We start from the raw sequence: 10,817 nt of genomic DNA on the forward strand, positions 1-10,817 counted from the left end.
CTTAGTGCTCTGAAATCCTCCCAGTGTCCCAAAACGAAAAGCCAGCATTAATGGGCCACAAAATATGTTCCTGGTTCAGACAGTTCTGAAATCCTTGGTTGTGAATTACCAGGACTGGCTGATCATAAAATATTTCATTTATGTGGTTGCTATTTAATATAATCCCTAGTTATTAATGGAGCCCAAAATGCTATTTCACCAGCACCTGAAACTAACACACTATCCAATTTTTTCTGCCCCAGACAAACATGGAAAGGAAATACTAATTTAATACTCCTCTGTTTCCTTGTGGTGGTGGTGATGGCAGCCACTGCCTTTATCTACTAATAGTTTTGATTATTTTTATCTTAGCTGACCATAAATTTATGTTTTATGTATTTATGTTTTTCTGTTTCTATTCCAGAGTGGAGGTGGCTTATTCAGATGAATTAGGACCAAAAGATTTTGGCCTTTACCTTACCTATGGGAGTGATGACTATAGAATAACCAGCCCAGAGCACCAAGCTCAACTTCAAATAACCCATTACACACAAAAACCATTTTAAACGCACAGAGATGCTTTATTTCAGCCCAGCTCAATTTCTTGCTTTAGGCAGGAGGGAAGAAGCCTCTTGCTTAACATTCCTCCCAGAAAAGATACAACACAAGAGTACCAAATCAGGCATGTGTCATTGCCAAGTAGACATTTTTACTGTTGCAAAAATAAAAGCAGGAAGGATTAAATTCATGTGATCAGCGTAAAGATTTTTAAATACTTTTTATGAATCTTAAGCCTGAAGAGAAGCTGGAGGAATGCAGGGTGCTGAGAACTTCTGCAAACATGTTTCCAAAGCCCTGGAGCGTGTGCTTAATCCAGACACAAACAGGTGACTTCCTTCTGTCTCCCACCACGTTCCTTTTCCCCCCAAAACACAAAAGTCAGGCTTCTTTCCCAGTTTTGGTAAAATCACTTCTGATACACAGAGTTACTGAAGCCTGGCCACATCCCTCAGTCCCTTAAAACTCTGAAATTCCCAGTTGCAACTGTCTCACTCCCAAGGTGTCTATTTAATCCCACTTTTATTAGGAGCACAGCTCCGGGTAGTTTACAGGGGTTACAAACAATGAAGCTTTTATCAAAACTTGGGCTAATCAGTCACTAACAAGCTCTCACTCAGGAAGGGGCTAGGCAGGCCCAGGCTAAAGCTAACCTGAGGGGATAAGAAAAAAGGGAGAAAAAAGGATTGGGAAGAGGGTGTTCTCCTCAAACCGGATTAGTGCCCCAGCCAGCCACAGAAACACTTGTGTGTGTGCTGAGCACAGCAGCCTTAAAAAAACGGTGAGAAGTGGACAGAGAGCAGACACTGCTCCTTTCAGCCAGGGGGATTGCTCCCAGCAGCCTCAAGTGCTGCAGAAACTACAGCTTGTGGTGAACTATGATTTATTCCTCTCTTTGTGGCCCGGTCCAGGGGCTCCATGACACTAAGCAGCATAGAATTGCACTGAGAAAATATTATTATAAACAATCCAAAACGTTAACCCTCAGTTTGCAGCCTGCAGAGTTTAACAGAGACCGTGAACTCAAAACCAAACTAAGCCTGAACATGGTGGGATGAGGGCACCTCTCCAGGAAGCATTGTAGAGTCTGAAAAATCAAGAAAAGGTTTGAAAATCTCTGATTTTATCATAAGGCAAGGTGGCAAAATTAGATGGCCAGAACTTCAGTCCAGTAGATTACTAGATACAGAGAGGAAGGAATATACATCATTCTCCTTAGGTAAGGGATAAACATTACTTTAACCCGTGTACACGTACACAGAACAGCCTTCCCAAATTCACAGCACTGAAACATCTATTGCACACCATCAGATACTCTCTGTTAGCCATTTGCAGGACAAATCAGGGGTTGAGCGAAAAAAAGAGATGTTCTTACAGCATATTAATAGGGAAGAGTAGGGAGGAATATGCTTGGCTCTAAGGAAGGAAGGAATACTAGATTTTAAATTTAATTTGAGCTGCTCTTAGTCAATTCCTTATTTTCTTGAGGGTGGAGACAATGGAGTACTTCAAGAGAAAAGACAATGTTTCCATCTTGCCTCTGACGATGAAGAACTCATTCCCAATTTCACTGATCACTCTGGAGAAAGAAATAAAAGAATTTTTACTGAGCAGATTTTATGTGGACCATGGAGTTTCCACCTTGCTCCTTGCCAGCCCTGGGGAAAAAGCAAGACTTAGATTGCAAATGCAGCCAAAACAAAACAAACCTGCAGAAATCTGGAGCCACTGAATGGATCCTGGTTTCTCTATCCTCCTGGTAAAGGCAATAGAAGCCAATATGGGCTATTGTGTTCTGTTCCCCCAACACATACCCTGTGCTAGAGCTCAGCATCCTTGGGAAACGGAGAGAGGTCCAGGTGGGTGCAGGAATCTGCTCCCATTGCTGGGCTGGGCGCTCAGCTCTGAAGCATTTTCAGGTTTCGTGTTCAGCTGCACACACACCTGAGATCGACACCAGGGAAGTGGAGCCTGTACCTACATGTTCAGAGGAGCAGGGCTCAGAGGCACAGCCAGTGTCTTCCTGCAGGGGGAAAAGTGCAGTGCACAACAAGGACAGGCACAGCACCTCAGCCAACAGTGGGGACAGCACCAGGCGAGGATGGGGAGGATCCTGCTCTCCTGCAGCACTTGGGAAGCCTTGAAACATTTTCCAAGGCAGCTTTGTGGAGAGGTTTGCACTTGATCCCAGCTGGCTGGGGATACAGCTCAGCCCAACTGGAGGTGCCACGGGCTCCTCTACCCAGCACACCTCGCTGCCCACTCACAGAGCCAACAAAGCTGCTGAAACCCAGCCCCAAACCTTCTCCCAGGGATGGACAGTAGCCTCAGACTCTTACCTTGAAACTGATTTCAGTTTTGTGTTTCATCATCTCTTGCCAGCTCCCCGGTGAGTTTCTCCAAGGCAAATGTCTCCGAGAGCTCTCTGGAAAAAAAAGCAGCATTTAGAAAGCAGAGAGGCAGTGCTGGATCTCTTCATGCTCTCCTCATGCCTTGGCAGAAGGGAGCAGCAACAGGTCTGTACTGAGAGCTGATGATGTTTCGAGGCAACACTGCACGCCACTTGCAGGATAAATGCATTAAGAAAATTAAATGTTTTTACAGCCGTCACACCATCAAAGCTTTATTCTCTCCACTCTTTAAATTAAGTGTTGGTTTGCATATCCATGCCATCCCAGCTATGTAATAACCTCTCTAAAGCTATTTTTGTTTCACATTCCTTACTATTTGGTAAAGCAAGCTGGAGTTTTCTGAGGACACGCATTTTTATTAGAGCTAATTCAGCATTATTTTCTAACCCGTTTCCTTTGTTGGAGGCAGAGGAATCAGCTCAGGGAAGCTCGAAGGCAGCACCCCATGCCTGTGAGGGAAACTGCTTTCCCCGCCTCGCCATAGCCGGGCTGTTCCTCTAGATGGCTCTGCCTTTGCCCAAAAATATCAAATCCCTGGAGCAAAAACCTCAATTTCGAGCGATACGGCGATCCCACTGACTGCTCCTCTCCCTCTTGCAACAATTGCGGGGCTTTTGGCCAAACGGATAAACACAGATTTGTTGTAATTTTAGAGAATAATATTTTCGGTTTAGCTCTTCAGATTCAGAGGGAAATTGCGTTTTAAAAGTCTACCTGTTTCTTGCTCTTTAAATGTCATTTCTAGATGTGATTTCCCCTTAAAGTGCTTGGTTTGGATGTCTGCTGTCCCGTCAGATTTCAAATCGGCATTTTCCAGCGCGACCCTGCTTTAAAAAAAGATGAGGAGCTGTTATAAATCTTGAAGAGAAGGAAGCTGAGAAGGGAAAAGGCATCTTGTGAAACGTAATGTAAACTTTTCTCCTGCTGTTCTGGGTATCCAATACACACCGAAAGCTCTTTCCCCAAGGGATGCAAAATAAAATCAGCAACAGCAATAGTGACGGCAACAAAATAACAACAGAAAAGGAAAAAAACGCACACGCACACACACAAAACCCCACGAAAACAAAAAACCCAACAAACTCCCCAAACACCTCTCTTTATGACTAAAGGAGAAAACCCCAAATCCTAATTCTTTGATTCAGTCACTTTTAAGTTATTCTCTGCCTCAAAAAAAGTTTGTTGACTTGTTTTAAAACGAAATAAAAAGTTGAAAATCCTTCGGCTATTATATCCCTACTCAAATCACACAGGGGATGAAAATTTGGGATTGGAGTGAGCTCAGGAAAGCTTCACTGGTTTACGCCTGCTTTTATAACTATTTTATGGAAGAAATAAAATGCTAAGACTTTTCCCAAACGTTCCTCTCTGCCCCAAATCCTGTTGTCAGACCGAGACACCCGGCGCTTGCAGAGAGCACTTCGTGTATACACCAGGAAAGGACATTTTGGGGCACTTTTACCAGCAGAAAACTGAATAACAACTCCATTTAAGAAGGGGAGATTAAATGTACATCTCATATACCTGGTATTTAGACAAAGTCTCTAAATCCTCCCGCACCACTGACCGTATTTCTGTTATTACACGTGTGCTTTGCCCCGGACCAGAAGATTTGACAGAGCTGGCCCCTGTGTAGATCCCGGTGTCGGGATCGTTATGAGCACCGAGAGCTTTTTCTCTGCAAAAGGATGTGCTTTCCGTCAGGCTGCCCCGGAGCACTAAGGCGAAAATAACTTTTATTCACTAAATCTCGCCCCACTCCCTCCAGCCCGTTCCGCCCGCGATACGAGCGAAGACGCCGGTGGTGTTTGTTTGTTTGTTTAATTTCGGGAAATTCCTTATCCAAAGCAATTCCTTATCCAAAGCTAATGAACTGCGATCTCAGCCCCGGCTGTTGGGACACGGGCGGCAAAACTACACTTCAAGAACAGAGTTTAAGCAAAGTCCTCCCTTGGCGCTCCCGTCGAGGAACCGCAGCGATGCTCATCCCCCTCCGACCTCAGCGTCGGGGCCGAAGGCATCGGGGGCGATCGCATCCGTGGGAAAGCAGGATGGCATCCCCGAGCGCCGGGGCAGCGCGGACAGCTCCGGGGAGGGGGCAGCGTTGCGGGGGCGACCGGGCAGAGCCGGGAGAGACCCTCAGGTCGTGGAGGGGGGAGGACGGGCACAGCACGGGAGGTGGGTCCGGCTCGGGGATGCTGCCCCCGCGCTGCCGGGAGCCAAATCCCTGGCGCCTCCCGCAGCTCCCCCGCCGGTCCCTCCCCCATCGCCGCTCTCGGGGCCCGGCCTTGCCCCCCTCCGCCTCCCCGGCCGCCGCCGAGCCGCGCTACTGGCTGCTCCCTGCGCGCCGCCGCCGCCCGCCCAGCCCCGGCCCCGGCCGCGGGCGGGGAGTGCGGGCGCACGGCAGCGCCTATAAGGGCGCCGCGCCGCAGCCCCCCGGGAGTTTTTGGTCTAGGGCCACCGGGGCCGCGGGGCGGGGGGTGTCGCCGGGAGAGGACGGGAGCGGGGGGGAGCGCCGGCCGCCCTGCATGGCCAGGGATTATGAGCGCCGGTGAGTTGCAGCAGGCGCAGCCCAGAGCCTCGGCGCCGGCGGCCGCCCCCGCGCCCCCGCAGCCCCGCAGCGCACAGGAAGCCCCCGACATGGCCGTGTACTGCAGCGAGAACTTCAGCGTCTACCCCCAGCCCAGCCTTCACCCGCCCGGCGCCGCCGCCGCCGCCGCCGCGGCCGCCGCCGCCGCTGCCGCCGCCGCCGCCTCCTCGGGGCAGCGGGCGGGCGGGTACGCGCTGGGGGACTACGGGGCTCCCGCCAACGCCGGGTACCTGTGGGGCATGAACAGCCCCGCTCCCTACCTGCAGGGCCCGCCCGGCGCCGCCGCCGCCGCCGCCGCGCCCTTCCTGCCGCCCGCCTCGTACGGCTGCTCGCGGGGCGGACAGCTCGTGGGCTCGCCCCCGGCGCCCGGCTCGCCGTCGGCGGGCGGCGCGGAGCTGAGCTGGCTCAGCCTGGCCAGCCAGGAGGAGCTGCTGAAGCTGGTGCGGCCGCCCTACTCGTACTCGGCGCTGATCGCCATGGCCATCCAGAGCGCGCCCGAGAGGAAGCTCACCCTCAGCCACATCTATCAGTACGTGGCCGAGAACTTCCCTTTCTACAAGCGCAGCAAGGCCGGGTGGCAGAACAGCATCCGCCACAACCTCAGCCTCAATGACTGCTTCCGCAAGGTGCCCCGCGACGAGGACGACCCCGGTGAGGTGCAGCGCCGGGAGGGAGGGATGGCTGGGCGGCGGGGAACGGCGGGGGCGGACACCGGCACCGCCGTGAGAGAGGGGCGGCAGCGTCCCCGTGGCCGGCGGGTCCCTGTCCCCTGATAGTCGGGCTCTGTCCTGACACCGCGCTCTCGTCCCCTCGGGGCCAGCGCTGTGGTGAGACCGCGTTTCTCCATCCCTTCTAGTCGGATGCTGTGATGAGACTGCGCTCCCCGTCCCGTCGGGGCCAGCGCACTGAGGACACCGCTCTCCCCCGTCCCCTGACCCGGGAGCTGTGTTGTGTCCATCCCCTTTGGCCCCAGCCCGGGCCGGCGCTGCCCCGCGGGCGGTGTAGGCGGGGGCCAGCCTGCCCCAGCACTCGCCCCGTCCCCAGCAGCCCGGGAGCGCCGGTTGTGCAAGGTCCGGCTCCTTTTGCCCGTGATTCACGGCTCCCCTCCCTGCCCGCCGCTGTCCGGGCCGGCCCCGGGGCACAGCCGGTGCCCGGGAGTGGGCGGAGGCGCGCCCGGACAGCGCTGGTCCGGCCCGGCGGAGCCGGAACGTGCCGGGCTGGAGCCGTTCGGGACATCGTGGGGTCACTGCTCCCGTCCCGGCCGTGGGCAGGAGGCGAGTGGAAATAGCTGATGTCATCTCAGCACCTCGCACCAAGGCTTGTGCGAGGGGCAGCTTGTCTGAAGTCCCCGCAGCTCAGTGCTGCTGGCCTGCCGTGGAGTGCCTGAGTGTACCAACCTGCCTCTCCATCAGCTTGTCTATGAGCCATGGCCCGGGCACTGCCTTGTCACCCATTGCTGAGATGGCTGCGAGTGCCCCAGCTTCTGTGAGGCAGCCGGAGCAAGGGGAGCCCCTCTTCACATTCTCTTTAGCTAGGGGTGCTGATCTGTTTATGCTCTGGGATGGGGAGGTTCTCTTCTTCTGCGTGGCCTTAAGGTTCACTTGGGCATTGGAGGGATGGAGGTGGAAATGTCCTGGAGCCAGGTTTTGGATCCATGTACTGGACAACAGAGGGAGGAGGAACAGGTGCAGGAGAGATGTGCACTCTGTGCCAGTTGGACAAGACATGCATGCTGCTTATCTGTCAGCAGAGGAGCTCACTGTCGCAGAAGTTGACTTTCTCTCTTGTGTCTCCTGTTTTCCACCAGGGAAGGGAAACTACTGGACCTTAGATCCCAACTGTGAGAAGATGTTTGACAACGGGAACTTCCGTCGCAAGCGCAAGCGGCGCTCTGAGCCCAACGCCCCCGCGGCCGCCTCTGCAGCCTCCTCCCTGGGGGGCCTGAAGGCCGAGGAAGAACGACCCATCCCAGCCACAGGCAAACCGTGTGGAAACAGCCCACCCCCAGAGCTGGACCCCTCACCCTCTGCCAGGGACCATCCCAAAAGCTCCTCTCCCTCCAGCATCATTTCATCCACCCCCAGCTGCCTCAGCACCTTCTTCAGCGGCATGAGCTCCCTGAGCGGCGGAGGCGGCCGGCTGACAGGGGGTCTCAGCAGTGACCTGCATCACAGGAACTTCTCTGCTGGACAGCTGAGCAGTGGCACTTTCACCCCTTCCAGCAGCTCTTCTCAGGAGGTGCCTTCCCCAGACCAGCTGCAGCGGGTCGCGGGACCTTCCCCTGCCTACTACAGCTCCTTCCACCCCAGCAGCGGCAGCCAGGGCGCCCAGTACAACCACTACTACAACTTCACAGTCAACAGCCTCATCTACACACGGGATGGGACAGAGGTGTAGGGTGCTGGGGCAGCCAGCCAGCGCTGCAAAGGGAATGGGAGTCGGACCGTGCGCTTTTGCAAACAGCATTTCAACGTGGACACTTCCCAGGAGTTCTTCCAGGACTACTGATCTTCTCACCTTTCAAAATAAGAACACCCCTTAAGCACCAGCAGAAGGCAGATGCAAAGTTTTTTCCCCATCCAGGAAAACGTTAGGTGGTGTAGATGGTTTGCCATCTAAATTCTGCAGGCGTGAACTGAATTAATGTTTTCAGAGGTTTCTAATCCTGAATGTAGAACAAGAAGTTTAAAAACCATAGCCATAAAGTGGTATTGGCAAGAGCCAAGCGTAGACATCCAGTGAGTCTTAGAAGAGAACAGGAAAAAAAAATGAAGAGATTTCTTATGAAGTGCCTTGTACAATGTATTAAAAAAACTCTTCTGCCAGCCGTTGCCTCTGTCAGCCCTTGCTTGTGCCCTGATCCTGCAATATGCAATGCACAGGGGAAAATCCTGTATAAACAACCACCCCAAACCTCCTCAAACCCATGGATGGTCTTCCTGTGTCTGGCATATTGTACAGCAGGGCCATGTCTTGTAAAACAATCTTCTTTCCCTGAGCTTAGTACCAAAGATAACTCTAGCCACGCAGCTTTAGCACAAGAATAAACACTGGGGTATTTTTATACATATTTGTACGTAATGTAACTCTTCTGTACATACGTTTCTATGTGGTTTTATATTTGTAAATTATGCTCTGGAGCTGTACTTATTTATAATGTGTTTTAAACTTTGTTAAAGTTTATTTTACTTTGTTTTCCCCCTTTTTTTGTTGTTTTATTTGTTTTGAATTTTTTGTTGGTTTTGTTTCTGTTTTTAGTGTATTACTGAAACTTTTCAGGCTGAACAGCTGTTGGGAATAAAATATTAACAATTGTTAGATATCGGCCTGGTTGTTCATCAGTATGTTTGAAGTATTTTAAAACTCTGTTGGAGGCAGTTTTTTTTTCATCTCGTTTGAGATAAAAGGTGTAAAAATTTATGAACAATTTCATCTGTGCAGTAGGGCAGAAAAAAGCCTGCTTTGCTCGCAAAAGAGACACATCTGAGCTGGTGTGCAGTTTCTTGGAGTCTCACTGTGTAGTGTGGGCACTCTTTCGTTTTTGTTTATTTTTCTCAACGGTCGGAATCACAACTGCCCTTTTTCAGCCCGGTTTGGTAAAAAAAAAAATAAAAATTTGCAACAGTAAAAGAGGTGGGACTGGTTCCAGAGCGGTGCCAGCTTGCAGGAGGCTCAGTCCGTTTTGCAAATCAGTTTCTCTATTGGGATTGCACCTGCTTGCACTGTTGGCCAGTGAAGAGGTGGGACCAGTCAGCCAGAGGGGCAGGCAGCGCTTCTGGGAATCCTTCCTGATTTCCTGCTGCTGGGAAAGGAGAATCCATCACCCATAAGCCATGATGCTAAACAATCAATCCCTCATTCCTGCCGTTTTCACGAGCAGGTTGTTGGGGGCTGTGTGCAGTTACAGCATAAATGCCAGTGTCGTCATGAGGAATGCAGCATCCACAATGAAGTTAAGCATGAAATTGCAGCTGTTTAACATACAGGCATCTGCCGTGATTTAAGGCCATCCCTGCAGGCTATTCAGAAAACAAAATTGTTGGCAGCGCCTCTGCACTGGCTACCTGCAGAACATACAGGGCAGTGATGCAAGACAAACCGCTGGCCTGATCCAAAATATAATGAAGCCATGACGAAACATCAGATGACTTCCATGTGCTTGGGATCGGGACCAAGGACTTGCCCCGGCACTGGCCAGCCGCCCTTTGTGCAATCGCTGGGACCAGTGGGCGGGTGGCAACTCCTGCCTCTCCCCCTCCCCCTCGCCCCTTCCCAGCACAGATACCATCTTCCTGGCTTTAGGGGTAATTCCTCCTGATTTTAATTCCATCTCAGGTGATGCAGTGGCAGCGATAATGGGAGGGAAAGGGCAGACTAACGCTAGGAAAAGGACAAGGTAGTCAGTCTTGTCCTGCTTCAAACCCACCAGGTATGGAATAGCTTTATTTGGAGTTTGGAAGGCTGAGTTTGACCTAAGAGCAGTTGAGGGATTCCCAACACCTCTGAAAGATAAAGATCCAGTCCCTAAGTAAGCCAGGAACTGCATACTTGTGTATCTAAGTGACCATTGCCCCCCTGTACACTGCCAGCCTGCTCTCAGACCTTAGCAAGCCTTGAGCCAATGCCGGACACTTGTGTGTGTCCAGCTCGTGTTCTTCCACTCACATTTCTTTTAATTTATCTTCTTCCATCAGCTGGGCCTCTGCAGGCATTACCCATAAACGTTTGAGGATACAGAACCAATGGCAAATTCACGTTGCCACTTCCATCAGCTGTATGTTTCTGCACAGTTCCCATAAACTTTTGCTCCTGGGAATCCCAAATCTGACAAATTTGTGTTGCAGGGTGGTCTGCACCTGGCAGTACGTCCTCAGCAATATCCCAGGGCTCAACAGGGTTTGTGCCACTTCAGTTGGCAGGGGCATAGCCAGAACCTGCCAGAGCAGAATCAGACAAGGATTCATCCACCACAGTGCCCCAGCCCTGGTCTTGAGGAATGGTGGTGGGCTCAAAGGAGGTTTTGGCAGGTCTGACTGTTCCCAGTGCACCTGTCCAGCCATAAGCACCAAACCCTGATTCTTCCAGGGAAAGCATATCCTTAGCTGGAATCAGGGAATGTTCCAGCTCCTTCTCCGACAGAGAATCTACCCCCGGTGTGCTCAGGGACACTCGAGAGGAGATCTCAGCAGATAGGCACCCAGTCTGCAGAGGAGACAGTGAATGAGCTAATGGCAGCCTTTTAGGTTTCCTTTTGCCATTGAAAGAGACTTCTTTTTAGC

The 10,817-nt window shown here is 51.9% G+C and overlaps 1 protein-coding gene and 1 long non-coding RNA gene across 2 annotated transcripts; one reads left to right on the forward strand and one right to left on the reverse strand.

Annotated features, from left to right (window-relative positions):
* Positions 1-539: 539 nt before the first annotated feature.
* Positions 540-5,823, reverse strand: LOC148223850 (uncharacterized). The gene is made up of 4 exons (XR_015802991.1): positions 5,799-5,823; positions 3,663-3,775; positions 2,877-2,962; positions 540-2,116 (listed from the first exon to the last, which is right to left on the reverse strand). It is a non-coding gene; the product is annotated as an uncharacterized LOC148223850 (long non-coding RNA).
* On the forward strand, positions 5,490-9,038 carry FOXI3 (forkhead box I3). The gene is made up of 2 exons (XM_088164413.1): positions 5,490-6,189; positions 7,346-9,038. Exons 1-2 carry the CDS (start codon positions 5,490-5,492, stop codon positions 7,933-7,935), a joined length of 1,290 nt encoding a protein of 429 aa, XP_088020539.1. The 3' UTR covers positions 7,936-9,038.
* The last annotated feature ends 1,779 nt before the right edge of the window (positions 9,039-10,817 follow it).

The sequence above is a fragment of the Sturnus vulgaris genome, chromosome 4 (genome assembly GCF_052056855.1).
Source record: "Sturnus vulgaris isolate bStuVul1 chromosome 4, bStuVul1.hap1, whole genome shotgun sequence".
Taxonomy (NCBI): domain Eukaryota; kingdom Metazoa; phylum Chordata; class Aves; order Passeriformes; family Sturnidae; genus Sturnus; species Sturnus vulgaris.

Coding starts and splice junctions, on each gene's coding strand:
- FOXI3 (XM_088164413.1), top strand. CDS start 5,490: ATGAGCGCCGGTGAGTTGCAGCAGGCGCAGCCCAGAGCCTCGGCGCCG. Junction 6,190..7,345: donor CCGCGACGAGGACGACCCCG/GTGAGGTGCAGC, acceptor GTTTTCCACCAG/GGAAGGGAAACTACTGGACC.